Source organism: Tribolium castaneum, chromosome 10, assembly GCF_031307605.1.
Source record: "Tribolium castaneum strain GA2 chromosome 10, icTriCast1.1, whole genome shotgun sequence".
In the NCBI taxonomy this organism is placed as follows: domain Eukaryota; kingdom Metazoa; phylum Arthropoda; class Insecta; order Coleoptera; family Tenebrionidae; genus Tribolium; species Tribolium castaneum.
The window spans coordinates 9,169,773-9,192,004 of record NC_087403.1 but is presented as its reverse complement, the minus strand read 5'-3'; the positions used below and the strand labels follow the sequence as shown (position 1 = coordinate 9,192,004).

Below are 22,232 nucleotides of genomic sequence, written 5' to 3'. Positions count from 1 at the left end.
ACTATCTCTTCACAATGGTATTATTCCTTTTGTTATATCTCAAATTAAAGTTATTTTGACAGGAAATTCGGCTGTGTGTTTTTTTAGCTTTGAATATTTTTATCTACGTCAACTACTACAAGGTTCAGTAGATTATTATAACAAACTATTATAAAAGTCACCTATGACTAAAATGGTGAATGTGGTTTTAAGTGATGAATTTGCCAAAATAATGCAAAAATTTTGTAAACTTAAAAACGACATAATTATAATTTAGGAAAACAAGAAAATAAAAAACAAAAATTAAAACAGACTACACTTAAAGCAACTTTTCCGAAAAATACACAAATTTGAGAAAATAACAATTAAAGGATGTGACTGAAAACTACAGTTGTCTTGTCTAAGAAAGACATTATTGAATTTAAATTAAATAATCAACTTATTAATGAACAACCTCCTCTATTATCAAATAATTTTGCAGCATGTAACGTTATAAAAAAATTACTGTCGATTTTATCGTTAATATTGTGATTAACTGCAACTATTATTTAGCATTGCAGCAAACGTTTCTTTTTTTGGAATAGACATTTATTTTTACTAGAATCTTGCTGACACTTGATATTAGTTTTTTGCATATTTTCCCAACGGTGCAGGCCGCTACCTGCTATATAGCTGGGTAGTAAAGGATAGCTACTGTGAAGGACAGATAATACACTGCTTGCGTTAAAATTTCATAAGTTTATTAGAGATAACTTTCAAACTATTGGACTAAAATTAAATTAATAATTTTATTGGATTTCCCAAAACAAACTGTTGTAATCTATAGTTTTAAAAAATAAAAAAAATATTTTTTTTAAACAGAAAAATTAAAAAACTTAATTAACAATTTTTTTTTATTTATGCGCCTATAGGTGACTTTAGAAACGTAGATGCATTCATGTCGTGAAAACCCCATTCAAAAATTTTAAAGCGTTTCTGAGTTATCTCTTAAAAACTTTTATACTTTTATAAGCTTTTATACATTGCTTTTGCTACCTTCGAATCTTGGGACTAGCCCTTTAATTTATTCAACGGTATAGGCTAGAATCAGGGGGTGTTAACTCGTTAAAAATAGCCGGGAGTAGGGATGTTAGTGGTAACCAGGCCCCTGAAGGTATATTCAAATTAGGAGTTTACTGGCAGGGGTGGAACAAAGGGGAGAAACGGCTAAAATAGTTCAATTGCTACGCGCTCGAGGTCGCGTCAGCCGTAAAGAAACCTGTAAATTTAAAGGAGTCTGTAAAGCCACTTTGCTAATAAACAAGGAAAAAACGGCGCGTGCACGAACTTCTCTTTTTAATGTTTTGAATTTAAAACAGTGGATTATTTTGCTGTCGTTGCGGTTTTTGGTGACATTTTGTTTAAAAGCATAGAATAAGAAAGAGGGAGAAGCGAATCTCTCTGTCTACCCCTCGTTCTTACCGAAAGCGTTACCTATCGGGTAGCAAACGAACGAACTCAACAATAGCGAGAATTTCAAACATGACATTTTATTTATTTTCCATATTATTTTAAGAGATTATTAATGTTAAATGTTTTTGTATCTATGCACTGTTACGAGATATTTTAATAAAAAAACATCTGCAACAGTTGCAATAGCACAAAAACATTTAACATCACTTAACAAAATGAAACAAAGTCCTTCCCTTCAAATATTTATTAAAACAAAAATAACGGCTAATTGTATAGGCAAAGTTAATTCAACTCGTATTGTTCTTCATGAACATACTTATATGTAGCAATGTAAATAGAATGACCAAATATAAATCCACCATTCATTCACAGGTTTCATTACTTTTCTTCACACTGTTCAGAAAAGCAAAACCATTATCAGAATTTTGAAGTCACGTTACGAAATAAACGTTGAAACCACATTACACTCCGAAAATTGAGAGTTGAGCGGTCTAATGGTCTAGCTAATACGGACTGTTTATAAAAGAGTGTAGGGTCCCAGGTGGTTCTGGAATTTGAATTTGCCGCATTAAATTATTTTATTTTTATAAAATTTCTGAAAAGTACCAATTTTTATCAACTCAGGCAGCCAGTAAAGCAAATTGTTCATATAGTAACACTGCGGCAAACTTTTAATACCAACTACGATCCTACGTTCATTTATAGACAGATTATATAATTTCTAGTTTCAGTGGAAGATCTAATCATTAATAACTATTTTAAAATTTTGTTAATCTTATTTAAATAAATAATTTGGTAAAATGCGACGTTGGCGTTTTTATAGTGTTGAAACGGCTAATAAAAGTAATAGTTATTTGATGAACAACCATTTTTGAACACATTGTATAACCAAAAGTTAACTGATCACAACTACCATGTAATCAATTGAATTTATAATTAGAGTAGGCTTTAATATTGTTTGCCTTGTATGTAAAGTTTGATTATTGGAAATTTGAAACAGTAATATTTAATTAATACATTTTTTCGCTCAGTTTCTAATAGTTTAGCAGTCACAAAAAACCTCCTCCTACTCTAATTATAGTCTCTCAAAATTGCTAATTTACAACAGTATTTTTCTTACAATACTATAACATAAAACCCACAGAGCATTAATCATTTCAAGTCATTTTTTGCAGCCAAAACGTATAATACGTATAATACGTATACGTATTTCAAGAATAAGTATAGTTAATAAGTTAATCAATGGCCTCATAAAACTATGTGAAACATCGTGTATTAGTCTGCATAAAAGATATAGACGTAGACGGACATGGTGAATTTAAAAACTTTAATCCACAGCAAGTCTTAAATTCCCTGCTTTCACAAAATACTAGCTTCGCACCTACAGTAAATTTGTTTATTATTATTGTATATTAATTACTACACATTACATTTAACTCCTCTTCATGGATTTTTCACTTTCATCCGAAGAATCGGTATCATCTCCAAGCACGATCGTCATCTTCAATCTGTGTCTCCAACATCTCTGGAAATTTTCAGTAGAGAGGTTTGTGTGATCCTCCTCAATGTAATATTATTATATCAACAACTGGAATTCGCATTTAATTGTTGTACACAAGTTTCAATAACATTTACCCTCATTCATCTTACTTTTAATTGAAAACTGTCAACTTCCACTATATACTAGATCAAAATAAAGGACCGAAATAAAAAAAGATGTTTGATCATAAAAACACCCGTGAAATTGTTTCCTGATGACTTTAAAACACTTTTAAACAAAAGGTCGCCAAAAACCGCAATGACATCAAAATACTCCACTGTTTTAAATTCCAAACATTAAAAAGAGAAGTACGTGCGCCGGACGTCTTTTTCTTGTTTATTAGCAAAGTGGTTTTACAGACTCCTTTAAATTTACAGATTTCATTACGCTTGACGCGACCTCGAGTGCGTAGCAATGGAACTATTTTAGCCGTTTCCCCCCCCCCCCCCCTTTGTCTCTCTCCTCCAGTAATATATATATATATATGTATAGTCGAAGGATTGCCCCATGTAACAGTCATCAAAGCGCAGAAATGATCCTCTACTCAAATGATTCTGAACTCTGCTTAGAAGAAATATAATTTTGCTACTTTACAACAGGGGGCGACACTACTTGGAGAATAACAGAGATTTTGGCGCACGCATTCGCCCATAAGCATAGTATTTCTATTGTGTTACCTTATTCAAAAATACTTGTTTAAATCAAGTTCTGGTTTTTCGATAGTCTTCTAATATAATTAAGCTACGGCTCCCGCATTCCGACATGTTGTAGTTACGGAATGTAATCAGTTCATCAGTCATCACTGTCACTGGTTGAGGGCGAATTTTAAACTAATGGCATTTTTTATTCAAATAATTTTATCGTGTTATGTAATTTCAAGCACCAAATACGTTAAAGACAATCTCCTGGGTATACAAAATTATGTTGCACTCGTTTTTGTTAAACAATTAGTCCAGGATTCTCAAAACAATTAAATTTGTTCCTTATTAACCTAAGTTAATAATGGAAAAAATTATTAACCACTAATAGATAAATTCAACTTCTCAGCTGGCTAGGAGACACAATAATAGTCAACTTCATAGCTAGTAGTAGAAAATAGTTTATTATACGTACAAGTAAAGAAAAGTTGTTCATTATCTTGTGAGTGATGTGTTTCTGAAACAAATGCAGAGCACGAATTTCAGAAAGGAATCACGAGCAGATAATGCCAACTTTTCTTTACGTGTATAATACCTTATAACGTTTTCTCTTATAGGTACATTGAGAAATTTTTGTTAAATTTTTTCAGCGATAGAATAATAAATCACCAAATAGAATAAAAAAATCATCAAATGGTTACCTTATTCTATCAATAAGATAAAAAAATAACTGAATCAAATAATGTATAGTAACCACTTGTAGAATAATGGTGTACTACCTCTACTCGTATCTATGGAATAAGCAACAACATTATATTAATACATTATTACATAATTAATACATTAATAATAATAATACATTCATAATTAAGAAAAGCATTATACATATTTTTTAATTGCTGCAACAGAATCCAACAGTCAAGGAAAGAATGATATTAGAACTATTGATATGTAAATATTAAGTAATTTTAATAATAACAGCACAAATTTTTAAACATTATTTATATAAAATTAGTATGCTTGAAAACTGAGGATGCTGAAGTCTTCAAATGCACAAAAGCAACAAATAAACTGTGCAAATCAGTTTATTGCTGTGCTCTGAACGAAAACGATACATTTTGCATTTTTTCATAAGGAAGCATAATTAAAAATTACGCGCATGAAAGAGCTTCTTGAAATAAAAAAAAAGTAGTTGCTTTTACCTTAAAAAAACAGTCGCGACTTTGCTAGTGTATCTATACCAAGAAATGGCTCCACATATAGAATATAAAAAGTACCTGCTAGTGCTGACCAGGTAAGTAGCTAACTCCTAACTGAGAGAATTCGATAATATACTCCATTCGCGAACCGCTTTCCAGGAAGTTATAAACCGTACCCCTTGTAAATTTTCACAATCACCGTCAAACCGAATGCACTTGCCTGTTCCTTTTGTTGTGTAAATAGAGGGTTTTAGATACCTACCCAATATGTCTAGCTTTCTTTATCATTGTATGGTGTGGGAGTAAGAGGGAGATAGCGAGGTAAAACTTTCAGATGAGATAACACGATTTCAACAACAAAGATGCAATAAAAATACAAAGACTCAAGTTTTGAATTTTAAGCTAATGAGTGTATGGAAGTACAGGAAATGTTTAGGGTGCACTGGTACCTGTCACCCTGAGCTTACAGGAAAGATGTTCGTGAACAGCTGTTAACATACCAAAGATGTAACGAAAGTTATTACAGCCGCAGATGTCAGCTTGAATTCCGAGCGAGCTTGCCAGCGAGGATTTTAACACATCTAAGGCTGTGATGATGATGACATTGATGACATGCCTATATCAGCAGTTTGTTCAAGATTTTATCGGATTCTGAGAATTTAAATTGACTAAACTATATGTAAAATTGCCATTACAATATTGTAATCAGTTTCAACGGTTTAGATGGTTATGTGATAGCTACCAGACTATTTTTGTGTATGTAAGGTGACTACTAACTGATAGTTATATAACAATCAGTAGTGTGTCCTGTTTCGTTTGATACAGTTTACAATCGATATGAAAGTTTCAGTCACATATCTCATCCGTCTTTTTGCGCACCCTTCAAACTGACCCTTGTTTGCAGTACCACTGTACAGCCACTAACCCCATTATGACCAATCAACGAGCAGAAAGCTTGTAATTGCTCGTGACAAGCGGACCCACATTAATCCAATATATCGTAAACCAATAACACAACACTACTGTCGTTTCGTATTATCATCTATCAAGAAATATTGGATATATCTACAAACGTCTACGTTTGTTATGTCAAGTGTCATAATAAGAGCAAAGACAACGTGTATAAGTAATTTTATATTTAATATACTTAACACTGTTTACTTGTACAAATAAATTTACAGATCATTTATGTACAGATTTTATAAATCTTAGACTTAGAGTTACAAATATAGTTTCTTATAGAAAATTCCAGCGTAATTAATTTTCGAAACATTTTAGAATTTTTGAATTCCTAAACAAGCGGTCAAAACGAATACATCAATTTGTAATCTAAATTAAATCATATCTACATGATTGTGTCCGTTTTCCCTCCGAAATTATGTCGACTTCTCTGTTGTTAATCCCAAAGCTTCGGCGTGTTTCCTTGCTTTTAATCGTAAATCAGCGATACTTGAATTCTTGTGTGCTGCCGCCAACGCAGCAAACCCCAAAGGATATTGAGGGTGGCAAAGGATGCTCGCAGGACTGCCTCCCACGGCCACAGCAGCAGCAGCATACTGAAAAAAAAAATAAGCACCCAACTGTCGTAACTCAAATTATACCAACATCGAAGTAAAACGTTATTGTTTTTTGCAATTAAATTACCTGATGGGCGGCCGTGATAAATGCAGGATCAAAAGCTGAAAATGCTGTTCCGGGTTGCGAAAATGTGGTAGAGGACAAGCGGTCATAATTCGATAAAGCCACTGATCCGGGAGTTAAAGTTAAACGTCGCAGAGCAGGCACGTTCATGTAGGGGACAACACGACAAGGCTCTAGCGGGGTACTCGAAGATGGGCTGTGATTGTTCATCATCATTCCTAAACAAAATTGGAAATTTCAAAAAAAGTTTCCATTTCTTGGACTTTGGTTTAGAAGTGAAAAAGATTTGAAATAAATGAGGCGTTGAATTCAAAAACAACATATGTCTAAAATTGACAAAATCGAGATGTTAGCGACATCTTGTACATTTTTTGGAAGCTACGTAGTAAAATTCCACATCGGTTCAGGTAAAAACAGCATTTGGGCAGGATATGTGGTGTTTTACTTGAGAGTATTTTAATCTAAAATTACGCATTTAAAATTTCATATAAGTTCATATTTTATATATACCTATGTTACGGCTAATGTGTTCCTTGGCTAGTTTTTGATCTAGCTGGTTAGTTACAAACTAGCCAAACCGTTGGCTATTTAAACAGAAAACACAGTTTCAACTACAACAGCAGCTAGTTTGGAAAATAGCCAAAATTCTTGGCTAATTTACTTGAAAGATCGAATGGAAATTTATATTCGCATCTCGTCGTAACTTCAACTTGTCAGAAGGTTGGTAAGTTTGTTGGTTTATAAACTACTTAAAGTACCAGCGAGTTGCTTAGTTAAAAAAAAAATAGGCAGCTATATAAAAATAGAAAACTGGATTTTGTGTTACAATGAAGTATGGTTTTCATATTAGCCACGCCACAAAGCCTTGAAACTATTCAGCTATTTTATCTTTCAAGTAAATTAGCCAAGATTCTTGGCTAGTTTGTAAACTAGCCACTATTTTAGTTGAAACTGTATTTTCTATTAAAATAGCCAACGGTTTACCTAGTTTAAAAACTAACCAGCTAATGGACAAACTAGCCAAGTTTACACATTAGCCGTAACATATCATATGTATTTTCTACTTCGATTTCGTACTGAGGTGATTACGATACGCGATTTGCGTAACTTGCAATATTGTGGCCGCGTTTTTCATGCTGTGGTGTCCCTTCGGCTTCGTCTGAATGTCTGAAACTGACCTTGTCTCTGATATTGGCGGCGACTAGGCAGCAACCATCGCTTTTTTACGAATCCCTTTCTTTTGCAAATATTGTAAGCGGGTTTATAAAGTCCGAAACTGCTGCCCTACAAGCTGAAATAGCTCAATAGCGTAATGAAGTAACCATTCCCAGGGAAACTAACGCTGAGCTGGAAGATTAGTAGTGCCGAAGTTGCAAAGTCGGAGGAGGAAAACAATGCAAGAGATAATGTGAGCACCGTGGTCGGCTCTTTGAGGAAGGAAGCTATTTGTCCACTTATGGATGAACAGCTGGCGCCGGATACGAGGGTTTCGCAGAAACAAATCCAACTAAACTATGAAGCACCCGCAGTAACGGACTGGAGCGTGGTCAAAAATAAAAAGCGCAATAATAACAAGAGAAATGTCATTTTTAGAGACAGCGAAGAGAATAATGATTCACAAATTTTTAGTGTCATCGAAAGAAAAGTTTGGATCCATGTTAGACGAGTTAAATGAGGGACAAGCCAGGATGACGTTGAAAATCATGTAGGAACAGAATTTTCAAGAAAATCATTTACAGTTGAGGAACTTCCAATACGGGAAAATGCAAGAGTTTCTTTCAAAGTTGGTGGAGACTTCGACCTGAAAACTGATCTTGAGGATGGAGGAAATTGGCCTAAAGGTAAGCAACACGATGTTTTAATTTATTTCGACTGAAAACAAAAAAACCGTCAAGGAACACATGAAACCTAAGGTAAATAATCAAGAAGCTACTGTGAGATGTTTTCACCAGAACGTGCAGTGTATTTCAAATTGTAAAAATAACTTAGACATTTGCTTAGATGTGTTAAATTATCCCGAAATTGGTTTTCTAACTGAACACTGGCAAAATGAACATAGTATAAAACATATAAACTTTTAAAATATAATTTAGTTTCTAACCTCGTATAGTAGATCGCAACTTCAGGCACATGTTACTTATTGTTATTTATGCTCAGTTGATTCGCCCCAAACCATTCAGAAATGTGTAAGTCCACTATATCCATGATGGTTGTCATCATTATGGTTTAAAAATGACTATCTGTCACAGTGGTATCATCGACAAATAAAGAAGTTTTTGAATTTATCTTGCAGGCAGATCATTTATGTAGATTAGAAAAAGTGTGGGGCCTAACACTGACTCATGGAACGCATAAAAGTTGCAGCGATTGGTACCTCTTTTATTAAAGCTGCAGCAAAGGCATAATTTTACCTGATCAAAATTATGATACATATGATACAGCGCTCATTTCCGCCAAGGTACCTGGAGATTATGACAATAAACGAAGATCATTAAGGAGAAATTTTTCTCCTTAATGCCATCAAAAAAATTTTAGTCTGTACTGCCCATTTTACAATTTCTTCCTTCCAGTTTTATACAAAAATGTTGGGAGTTGTTTGGAATTTCTAAGAGATATTGAAAGGTTTAATTCGATATTCCAATTTTCAATAAGAACCCCGTAAGAAAGACCGTAGGCTGTCTATAATCCCCTTAATTATTTGGTCGTGGTCGAATTGGTTCCCGTTAATTTTTATAAGTATAATTTTGTAAAAAGTAATGGTCGAATTGGTTCCCGGATAAGGGTCGAATTGGCTCCCGCATAGCAGGTAGATAGAAAGGACTTTTCATTTATTCGTGGCTAACTGGTTATTTACAAAAAGGAGAATGTCATTCTTTAAACCCAAAGCTGTGTGTAATATTTCGTAAAATGTTCTGCAAATAAGCTGATTTTGTTCTGATCGTTCTCAATTTACTAATTTGCGTTTGCTATTGCATTTCCTTTTTCTCGATTACGTTGGGCATTAAAGATTGAATTCTCACAAATAGGGTTATATGTACTCCGAGAAAGAAGTTTGAGAGAACTTAGATTTGTGTCAAGTGTCAAACAAAAAATATGGTTCTGGCTCTAGAGTTCTAGTTCTTTTCGGTTTTACATCATTTGCTCTAAATTATTCCTCAATTTTGAATTCTATGCACCCTTATACTATTAAAGCATCAAAATGGAAACAAATTACAAAAACAATTTTAACATTTTTCAACTTGGCGAGGAGATATGGCTACGGATTTTACCTCAATATTCCGTTTCGGAACTTGTGAATTTATTGCCACTTCTGTTATCATAATACTTTAATCCGTTTATCTGATCTTGATCTACCCGGCACCGACGGGAACTAATTCGACCATCTCCAGGAACCAATTTGACTATAATTAAAGAGAATTACCGAATTTGGGAACCAATTCGACTCGTCCCAAAGATTTAAGGTATTTCCGTAAATGAATGAATGAAAGGAAACAGAAATTTTATTTAAGTGGATTCTCCAGGAATTTAGGATAACACTGTATAAAAGCAATAAACGGATTTTACAGTAAATTCCCAAAACTAAAATTGCCCTTGGATTTTCAATAAGAGAGCAAATTCTTTCATAATGTTGATAAATCACTCTGCTCACAAAATGAATTAACAATACAAGTGAAAATAATTTTAAAATTGTTCATGACAATCATAGTTGATACTGTTGATAGTTGTGCAAATACCTTGCCCAAAAAAAGTTAAGAAAGTATAATTGTAATCATTTTAACATTAAACAAATTCGATCACTTCAGTTGGTAAAGATTATTAATCAAATATGTTTTAACATAAATTAGCATCAAGAAGCTTCATTTTTATTTAAGTTCAGCTTTTCTCTTTTTTATATCAAAAACTTACGTTTTTCGCCTTTAAAAGTGTTTCAATATTTTTCTTTATAGTGAAATTAACCGTAACGCCTGGTATAATTAGTGCAGACTGAAGAAAAAATGTATTCTAATGAACATTATCGTTCGAAACTTTATTATTTGACTCTTCAGCTTGATTAATTATAATAATCAGCGTTTTATAGTTCAAAAACTATAAAGCCTACTCTAATTATAAATTCAAATGATCACATGTTGCGGATAAAAACAATGTCGAAGCCACATTCGACAATTCAGGGAATCGCTTAATAATAAGCCTTAGAATTACGCTTACTCGACAAACAGCGAACCAAAAAGTGTGCAGTCATACACGATAAATTATGAATACAGAACGTATATAAGTTGATAAACTTATATCCGCACAAGAAAATATTGTTTCGTCAAATGTCCTTTAAATAAGTCTTCAATTTACTCAGGTTACCTGGACCCCAGATTTGGCCTTCACTGCAACTTTCATGTTAGATTTTGAGTCATCACGACCATCGCTGCAATTTAGAATCACCGGACCTATATATGAAGTACTTCTTGTCTAATAACCAGTCTAGACGAATCTGATCCGTTTTGACTAACCTACTGATATCGATCATTCAAGTAACTACTAATTAGTTTTATACTATTCTCATGAAAATTGGAGGCATATAGTTTTTTGAGCAAAATCGAGTGTAAGAAATGCTTTCGTCAGGTCGTAAACTGAAGCAAAAGTATGCTTTTTACGCTGAAAACCATCAATTACCGTCTCAGTCAGGTTCAGCAGCCCATCAGTTGTGCTCATGTTATTTCTGAAACCAAATTGACTCTTGCTAAAAAGATTATTCGTATCGAGAAAGACTGTGATTTGTTGTTTTAATAGTTTTTCAAAGATTTTTGACAATATTGATGTGAGAGAAATAGGACGATAATTGGATGATTTAAAAAAAAGTGATTCCCTAATAATGTAATAATAATAGTCAAATAACTATTGACTATTTAGAATATTATCAAGTTTTACAAAAGTTTTTGAAATGGGTTTCTATAGAAAAGTATTTTCTTTTCTGGAAGCAAATAAGATTGTCTCAAAACAACAGCACGGTTTCAGAGCAAGTCACTACTATATATATACTACTGTTTTTAAATATGTTTTTGAAATATATGATAATTGATAACATTGTCAAAGGGAACATTTCTTTAGGTATGTTTTTTGACTTGTCAAAAGCGTTTGATTGTGTAAATCATGATATGTGCTAAGTAAAATCGAAAACTGCGATATTAGACGTGTTGCATCTAATTGGATATATTCTTATCTCACTGATAGAATTTAGAAAAGCGTTATTAAAAAGGACCAGATAAAATACGTTTCACCTGATCGACAAATCACCTTTTCACCTGAAGTGGGTCACATGCGACCGATCCGGTATTAGGCCTGTTGCCTACCTGTGATTCAGGATCTGGTGGGTCACTTATGTACGCTTGCTTATATACTCGGTACTTATGTAAAAGCTGAACAAGAAAGATATACATTTACAAAATTTTTAATCATTTTTTTTATCCAAAACTTTGTAAAAATTACATATTTCTCCAGTTGCTTGAAGAGCTAATAATTTTCTATGATAAAGGTGGTGAATAGAAAAAAAAACAACTTCCAAACAAAGTTGCCGAAGATAATAGAAACCAGTTTCCTACTGCAAATGAATTAACCAGTAATAACAAAATTTCTTTAAAAGCGCCATTATAGACTTAGTTGTTCAAGCATTTCCGAGTTTATCCGTATCTAACAAGTACCTACTTACTAGGTAGGCTACGGCTGAATGTCGCAATTTTTTATTAAAAACACTATTCAAAAATTAAAAAAAAAATAATTTTACGATTCTCTGACGCGAATCTACTAATATTCTATTAAAAAAGCCGAAAATTGTTTAAAACACATTGTAATACCACATCCATTAGCGTTTAAAGCAAGTAATTTTTCCGTAAAAAAGTGCTTTTGTATGAATTAATAAATTTGGTAACACAAATAAAGAGTACAATGTGGAATTATTTAATTTATTAAATAATGAATAATTATGATGAAAAAATGAAGTAACATTAAATTATCATAAAACATAATTGTTACAATAAATTGTATAAAATGGAATATTCTATTGTATTGTTTATATTGGCTGATTGAAAAAGTTTATTTGTATTTAAAATGGATGTCGAAGATTTTTAAAGCTGTTAATTTTGAACTTTATAAGCATTGATGTAAGACTTTGGAAAGATTTGGTTTTGAACTGTAATCTGTATTTTTGTGACGTCAGCCGAGTGCAGCCTCACACTCGGTGGAATTATAGCTTAAACTGCTGACGTCACGATTAAGGAGGGTGCGAACTGAGTCAAATAATGTTTTGGGCTAAACTAACTTTATTTTACAATAAATTACCTGTGAGGGCAAGGTGAGAAATTCTCGGCCTACCACAGAATTAACATTGTTATCAATAAAATTTTTATGCGGGAGCAAGTCATCATGTGTCATAATAGCATCAAACAGAAATTTATACAAAGTTGGTCAGAGTTAATAAAGAGTCAACCTCTTCATATTCTACTGTAAAAAATGGCCAGCTGAATTCGAACGTGGTCGCGCATCTCTCAATGATGAGTTTTGTGAAGTACAACCAAAAACAGTAACCACGAATGAAAACCTCAAAAACATGCACAATTAGGTACTGGATGATCGCCGAACGAAAGTGTATGAGATAGCTAAGATCAAAGGGATATCTGACAAAAGCGTGTAGTTTATTTTGCACCAAAAATTAGATACGAAAAAATTGGGGACGAGTCGTATTGGTTCCCAAATTCGGTAATCCTCTCTAATTATAGTCGAATAGGAATGGCACTTTAAGTGTATGAATAAATTCACAAGTTCAAAAACGGAATATTGAGGTAAAATCCATAGCCGAATCTCCTCGGTAGGTTGAAAAATGTTAAAAGTGTTTTTGTAATTTGTCCCCATTATGATGTTTTAATAGTATAAGAGTGCACAGGATTTAAAATTGACGGCTAATTTAGAGCAAATGATGTAAAACCGAACAAGAACTAGAGCTCTAGAGCTAGAACCACATTTTTTGTTTGATACTTGACACATAAATAAGTTCTCTCAAACTTTTTTCTCGGAGCACATAAAACCCTTTCTGTGAGAGTTCAATTTTTAATGCAATGGCAAACGCAAATTAGTAAACTGAGAACGGTCAGAGCAAAATAAGCTTATTTGCAGAACATTTTACGACATTTACAGAAAACTTTGGGCTTAAAAAATAACATTCTCCTTTTTTTAAATAACCAGTTAGCCAGGAATAAATGAAATTTGTTGTTGGATATCGTGTCAAGAAAATAATTATTTGAACATTTCTACCAGCTTTAAATCTAAAATATAAACATATCTTTGACTTAATCCTTTCTATCTACCTGCTCATGTGGGAGCCAATTCGACCCTCACCCGGGAATTAATTCGACACCTTTTACAGAATTATACTCATAAAGATTAACGGGAACCAATTCGACCACCACCAAAACTTGTGGGGACAAGTCGAATTGGTTCCCAAATTCTGTAATCCTCTCTAATTATAGTCGAACTGGTTCCCGGGGATGGTCGAATTGGTTCCCGTCGGTCAGGTAGGTCAGATAAACAGATTAAAGTATTACGATAACAGGAATGGCATTTTAAGTGTATGAATAAATTCACAAGTTCAAAAACGGAATATTGAGGTAAACTCCATAGTCGAATCTCCTCGCCAAGTTGAAAAATGTTAAAATTGTTTTTGTAATTTATCTCCATTTTCATGCTTTAATAGTATAAGGGTGCATGTAATTTAAAATTGACGGATAATTTAGAGCAAATTATGTAAAACCGAACAAGAACTAGAACTCTAGAGCCAGAACCACATTTTTTGTTTGCTACTTGACACTTATCTAAGTTCTCTCAAACATTTTTCTCGGAACACATAAAATCCTATCTGTAAGAATTCAATCTTTAATGCCCAACGTAATCGAGAAAAAGGAAATGCAATGGCAAACGCAAATTAGTAAACTGAGAACGGTCAGAACAAAATGAGCTTATTTGCAGAACATTTTACGAAATTTACAGAGAGCTTAGCGTTAAAAAAATAACATTCTCCTTTTTTTAAATAACCAGGAATAAATGAAATTTGTTGTTAGATATCGTGCCAAGAATGTAATTATTTGAACATTTCTACCAGCTTTAAATATAAAATATAAACGTATGACTTAATCCTTTCTGTCTACCTGCTCATCCATCCGGCAGCCAATTCGATCCTCACCCGGAAACCAATTCGACCACGACCACATACTGAGACCAGTTATTATATGATTAATCAACATGCCAAGTTAATCATTGTATTAGGTATTTACTTGTTATTGTGGAAAGAATTAATATTTTCAATAAGCCAGCTTAAAACATAATTTTATTGTGAATCACTGTAACTTCAAATTATGGCTTTGTTATCAATGCTTACTTATCTTACCCCTACCATATACAGTATGAAATTAAATTCACTACACATATTAAAAGGCGTAACTCATTGATACAAAAGGGTTAGAAAGGAGGAATAGAAAAAATTTCAATGTTATTATTATTATTAATGAATTAAACGTGTTTGAAATTTTGTCAAAATTCTGCTGCACGCCACTGAAATTTTATTGTGTAAATAAACAAGGCGAGTGTCGAAAAAAAATCTTTGCAAAAAAACACGATTTGTCATTGAAATACATATTTATCCTTTTTTTATCGCCGCTTACCATAATAATTGATAAGGTCAGTGTGTCTTTGCGGGGTTGTGCTTGAACTTGGTACCGTGTTTTGTGTCGAAAAAATGGTCCAATTTTAAAAATGCTGTTAACACCGCCGTGTTCGGCACCCGTAGAATCGATAGATTCAGACGTTGTTCTAATCACTCTGTCCTTAATTCGCTGTGTCCCAATAGCGTAAAGGCATTGTTTACTACGATCCAACGCAACATCAAGTTGTACCGTAGTAAGTAAGCATTGGCGAAATTTACACCGGCATTGCATTGCTTTGGCATTCTTTACTACCATACAGTGCAGTCTCAAGCTGTAGCTTATAGTCCAGTCAAAATGGACATCAAAATAATGGTAAGCGATATCTCAGTAACAATGAGTCGTAGAGAAAAAAGTATAAAAACATTTTTTTGTAGACAATTACATGGTCTACAACTTTTATCTGACCTATTTTAATGATAACATTTACCGTTTACGAGAAAAATTGCAGTAACCGATACATTTGACCTTTAACCTTGAATATTTTTTTGCACACATAGGATCGATTGGGACTTTTGATATTTTATTTGTAATCGTGTCCTAAAGATCTGTACTTATTTTCAGCTGCTCTGTGCAAATTTTTGTAAATTAAAATGTCTATTTTGACTAAACATTGGCTTCGAATTAGCAACTTTTTCATAAGACATTGTTTACTGCAGTGCAACCAAAATGAATGGTTGGTCGTGGCGGTAAGTCGTGAAAATCTACTGACAGCACTGGTAGCTACAGCGTGCTCAAAAACTGACGCACCAACTCAATGGTGTGTGGTAGAGAACTGGTCACATATAAAGGTTAAAATAGTAAAAAAATTCTTTGTATTAAAGTTATTGATAAATAACGGATTTTAGATAAATGATATGTGGCAACGTTGTCTAACAGTCATGATCGCAATAGAATTTGATCAATAATAAAAATAAATTATTTTTGAAACGGTTTCCTAGGAAATAATTCCCAGTGTTGGCACATCTACATATTGTGATTTTTTTGATGAATTTTAATTTTTTAAATTAAAGAAACTGCTAAAGTCTGATAGAAAATTTAAAAATAATTATTCATTGTTTTGTTATGGAACGATTACCTAGTGTGAAGCATAAAAACATTAAAAAATAATGAAAACTAAAAAAGTTAATACAATAAGTTTGTAGCTTCAGATTTTTTAAAATATGACTTTAGGAATTTTTTCAAGATTTTTCCCGTAATCTGCACTTGCTTCTCAATAACGTACCAGTGAGTTGGTGCGCCAGTTTTTGAGCAGCCTGTATAAGAGGCGAGATTGAAAATAATGAATCGAATAATGAAAATAATATTTTCAAGTCAAATTTTTGCAGAATAATTTTATTTCGTATTTCTGATCCATTGATATAAAAAACAGCTAATGTGATTTTTTGGTCAAATGGTTTTTTCGTTTTTATTGGACAAATGAATCAATAGAAAAAAATATTTTTTTTCCTATTGAGATTGGATATCAGTGCAGTGGAATATATTTATTTTATATTTTTTTTCTCTCTTCTAAGGGGTGTAAAGTGCCTGAGTGTAAAACTTGACGAACCCGGTACAGGCTGACCCAGGGGTGCGTAATCGGTCAATAACTTTTTTGTTATTTGAAGTATTGTTATGCCGTTTTTATTATCCGACAAATCGACTTAAAGATGGTGAACCAAAGTTCTATTTTTTTAAATGAAACACCTTATATATTTTTCCACAATTGGATTCTACGCAAAAAAATAATGTAACTTTATATCAACTATTATGGATCTATCTTTTTTCGTTTCGGAATTATTCCACTTTTCGTTATAAAAATGACCAATTTTTTAAAAACTTGCTAAATTTTTTGATAAATTTGCAACATAAAAACTCAGAATACCTTGTAGTTTTAACAACTTTTAGTTAAAGCATGCAGATAATATACAGGGTGTGCCAAAGCGCAAATAGTTGAATAACTCATTTTTTTCAAATGGAACACCATGTATTTTTTCTATGTATGCGCAATCAGAAACACATCATTTACAGATAATAAACAACTTTTCTTTACTTGTAGAATAAACTACTATTTCTTCATTTATCACTCGTAGCTATGTGAAATAAAAACGCTTTGGTTGCAGCGCAGTAAACAATGTCTCATGAAAAAGTTGCTTGTTCGCAGCCAATGCTTACTACGCTATAGCTTGAGGATACGCTGTACCGTAGTAAAAAATGCCAAAGCAAAAGCCCGCGTACATTTTGCCAATGTTTACGACGATACAACTTGATGTTGCGTTGTACCGTAGTAAATAATGCCTTTACGCGTCACGGTTCCTTTGGCCCTGAAATGCAACAAACGAGAAAAAGGGCATATCTACTAGATAAAAATAATGCGAGCGTTGTTACTGCAAGATTTATTCCGACGTGTAACTAACTTAGTGCGAGTGCTTGGTGCAAAAATGTGGTCAAATACCGAGTTTCCCGTGCAATAGTCACGCCACCTTTTTTCATTGTGAGGTAGGTACGTCAGGAGTTACTCCAATCTCAAGCACAAGTTTGTTTTCGCTGTCACTGTGCTCACGATTAAGTATATGTAGTGAATTCAATTTCACTTTGTATAATAGTTAACATCAGAGTATTTATTATTATTCTTGATTTTGTATGCGTTGTCAATCCATTCCGTGAGTTGTTCGGTTCATTCTGTGCTGTAGTGCGTTTAGCTGAGATACAGACACAAACACAACAGGAACAATTAGGAATTCTTTACGTGACGGTCTGTCAGTAACTAAGCAAAAACCAGAACTAACATTATTTAAAACTCCTTACGAGTATTTGTATAGCCGATTGGCCCTCACATCTTCATGTGAAGATACTTACCATAAACAAATTTGCAATTTTTCTAGAGCAGGCATGTTCCGAAACTTTGTAACAAAGCTGGTCAAATAATCGGATATTTGTAAAAAATCATTGTCGACCCTTAAAATTCGGCCACAACCATTTATAAAATTTGCAATCCTAAACTAATATTGCTGGGTGGAACCTAAGTAATGAGTAATAAAATAGGCGTAATACTAATATAATAACATAATAAGTAATAACTTATTACATATTACTCATTATCAGTCTTATTGCTAATAAGACTAAAAAGACATTCGGAACGAATACGCGCTCGCTTCACAGCTTCAAAGTTAAGGGGCTGGAGTGACGTCGCGATCAGCGCGCAACGCCACTAAAACGGTGTTTATCTCAACCACTAATATTAAGACAGCTATCGAAATACGGTTTTCGCCAATTGTTTTCTATTACATTGACCAATAAAATCAGTCTTAACCTGATATGGTCCCAACGATCTCACAGAGGTCTGTGAGGGTGTCTGTTGTCTTTTTTGTCTGTCTGTCTGTCTGTGTTCATAGTTGTTTAGAAGTAAATTGAGTTTTAATACTACAGTCCACTACAAGTCACCCGAGCCAAATTTGAGAGAGTTGACATACTTACGTAATCTGCGTGACAATGCAATTCTGTTTAGTTAATTACCCCTTAAAGGAGTTAAATGGAGTTTTAAAGTTTTAGGTTATGTTCACAAAGGGGTTTTCGATGGTACATATCGTGACATACACGGTATCTTGGTCATTAGGATGTCACAGTAGGAGCACAGTGTGATAAAAATCGCACTGTTCTCTCACTTAATATAGAAATTATTAATACCTAATCATTTTCATTACGATTTGTTATAAACAAATGTCGCTCATTGACTCATTGGTGTTAAAGTTTTGAAGGGATTTTCGATTGATATATACCGAATCCATGAAGACAAGAGCCCACAAGAAAAATGCACCACACGGAAAAAAGCTCACACCGAAAAAAACTCTCACGGAAAACACTCCACAAAGAAAAAACGCACTAAAAAAATCTCACATCGAAACCACACAATATAGAAAAATACCCACACAGAAATAAACCCACAAAGAAAAATGCCACAATGAAAAAATCTCACATGAATAAAAGCCCAACCGTCAAAAAGCCCACGGAAAAAACCTCACAGAGAAAAAACAATGTCTGTTGTTGTGGATGAATTTATAATCGATAACTTGATAACTAAACAAAGTTTGGTAAAAATGTTTTTTATTTAATAATGTAAATAGGTAAAAATACGTAAATAAATATAATTACAGGGTCCTCAAAAACTGGCGCACCATTGATACGTTGTTGAGAAGCATATTACGGGAAAAAATCTTGAAAAATTCTTAATGTCGTATTTTAAAAAATCTGAATCTCCAAACTTATTTTGTTAATATCTTCAGTTTTTATTATTTTTGAATATTGAATAATTATTTTTAAATTTACTATCAGACCTTAGCAGTTCTGTGAATTAAAAAAAATTAAATCCATCAAAAAATCACAATTTGTAGATGTGCCAACACTGGGAATTATTTCCTAGGACACCGTTTCAGAAATAAATAAATAAGGCGTTTTATAATACGCCTAAAATTTTCAGTCGCATTATAAAAAACCGACATTTATTCATTCATTTACAATTTGCCCAGTCGTTTACAATATGACTAGGTTTTTTATAATACGCCTAATTTTACAATTAGCCTACGACATCCCCAGATAATTGTAAAATCAAATACTTAAATATCTCAGAAACTAAACAAGATCTACCAAAAATAAAAACGAAGTAGTTGTAAGACTAAACTTCTGTATTTTTTAAATTCTTATCACTTGTCACCTTCGAGTCGTCGGTCGTGGTCGAATTGGTTCCCGGGTGATGGTCGAATTGGCTCCCGCATGAGCAGGTAGGTAAAAAGGATTAAGCCAAATATATGTTAATATTTTAGATTTAAAGCTGATAGAAATGTTCAAATAATTATTTTCTTGGCACAAAATCCAACAACAAATTTCATTTATTCATGGCTAACTGGTTATGTACAAAAAAGGAGAATGTAACTTTTTAAGCCCAATGCTCTCCTGTAAATTTCGTAAAATGTTTCGTCAAGTAATGACTATTAAGACATCTCACATTGCGTTCGTTAATGTGTCTATTAATACTATAAAAGCATCAAAATGGAGACAAATTACAAATATAATTTTAACATTTAATGGGTACTATCATTAAGTTCTATGCACCTTCTTCATTGTTTTGGAAGTACTTGAATACACAAAGAAATATTTATCCATAGCCTTTAAATTGTTAAATACGATTTGTTTTTTAACGTTTTGGAACTTGTTCATACACTTACAAATGCCATTTCTGTTATCATAATACTTTAATCTGTTCATCTGACCTACCTGACCGACGGGAACCAATTCGACCATCCCCGGGAACCAATTCGACTATAATTAGAGAGGATTACAGAATTTAGGAACCAATTCGACTCGTCCCGAGTCGTCAACCCCGATCTGTTAAATATTTAGAAAATTTTTGATTTGGTGCAAAATTTGGTGTACGTAATTTTATTTATAACATGGGAATTAATAACTACGGCGATTCAACCGGGGTAAAAAATTAAAATGTAGACTAGTTTCGGTTTAATCAATTAAACCATACCCAGCAATAGGTGATAAAATAGTTAAAAAGTTTCCTACATCATAGATTGAAAATTAATTACATTATAAAATTTAAAAACTGACTTAAACGTTAAAAGAATAGCTGACTGAAGGTTATGCTACCCTGATGTTGATTTTTGTAAATTGTAAATTAACAGGAAATCTTATCTTTAAAGTAGAGGAAGAAAAAAAAGAGTTTACTGTTGAACGGAAACCTCTAGTAATACCATTTACATCAACACAGCTTGTACTGAGTTTCTTTATCTGTGGGTTTTTTGTATGTGTGTTTTTTGGTAAGTGAAGCTCCTGTGAGCTTTTTCCATGTGAATTTTTGTCGGTGTGGGCTGTTTTCGGTGTGGGTTTCTTTCCATGTCTAAGTATACTACGAATTTTTGAATTTTAAATTTTTCTACCTTGAAGGGGAAGATTCTAGTTGTATATTAGATTATTTTTTTATGTTGCACTGTCTTTTAATTCTGAAGGTTTACAAGCCCTTAAAAAAGCACAGCATTATTTTAGTCAAACCACTTTAAAAAATTACTTACATTCTCACTTTAAAATTTTGGTAAATAGCATAACAAAATTAGAAACTTGTTGAAGCTATTGAATTGGTGATTTTTTGTAAAATGTACTCCAGGAGGTAGGTGTGGAAAAATTTCTAGGTTGAGATGAATTCTTAACGAACAGATTTTGCACCAGCAAATTTAGGACAAAAGAACAAAGTTTTTCACAATACATATTTTGTCTTGATTGTTCTTGTAATGGAATGTATTGTATTAAAAATTTTGTTTTTATTACTGCTGCTGTAAGAATTAATAAGAAATATATCCTAAATTACCAGAAATTAACAAATAATTTCTGTTTTTATACAACCGTTTTTGATACTTAAATAAAGTTTTTAACCTCCCAAAAATCCGGTCTTTACACTAATTTCCAATGAAGTAACTAAACTCACAAATGCTTTTGGTATCATGAATCGAAATTACGTTATTTGTATTTACAGAGTTTGCAAAGTAACTTGTGCTGAAACGGTATTATCGATTTTTTTTTTGGAATATTGATAATTATAATCGATATTTATTTTTTAACTGCATTTTTTGAAAATTTATAAAAAATTTGGTTACCCTCATTTTTTTATTTTAATAGACGTTTATTTTAATAACTACTCCAATTTCAAAGCTCGCATGCGCACACTGTAAAGCATTCAACTATTTTGAGTATTTCGACGAATTTCGAGCTTCCTCAACGATTGAATAGAACGCCTGGGAGCTGGTTTTTATAACTTGTAAAAACTGATTTATGTTAATTTCTGTATTTCTTATGTTGCTTATGCTGTGTTTGCTTATTGTCATCAGATCAATAACTAATTGCTTAAACACACTACTAAAAACACGCTAAACGTTGTAACATGAAAAACGCTTGTCTTTGCGCTTGCATCTAGAATACGCGTTATTTTGTTACGTCACTAATCAAAAAGCTAGTGAGCGGTTCTCGGCTTGTGACGTCATGATTTAAAATTCATTTTTAAGGCATTCTT

General features: G+C 32.8%; 1 protein-coding gene across 1 annotated transcript in view; it reads right to left on the bottom strand.

Moving 5' to 3' along the window:
- Nucleotides 1–5,929: 5,929 nt before the first annotated feature.
- Nucleotides 5,930–22,232, bottom strand: part of LOC655465 (short stature homeobox protein) — a 46,134-nt gene continuing 29,831 nt past the window's right edge. Inside the window, exons 4-5 of the mRNA XM_008200788.3 lie at nucleotides 6,453–6,667; nucleotides 5,930–6,364 (exon numbers count right to left, since the gene is read on the bottom strand). Of these exons, the coding sequence (XP_008199010.1) occupies nucleotides 6,185–6,364; nucleotides 6,453–6,667 (395 nt within the window). The 3' untranslated portion in view covers nucleotides 5,930–6,184. The remainder of the gene's footprint in view (nucleotides 6,365–6,452; nucleotides 6,668–22,232) is intronic.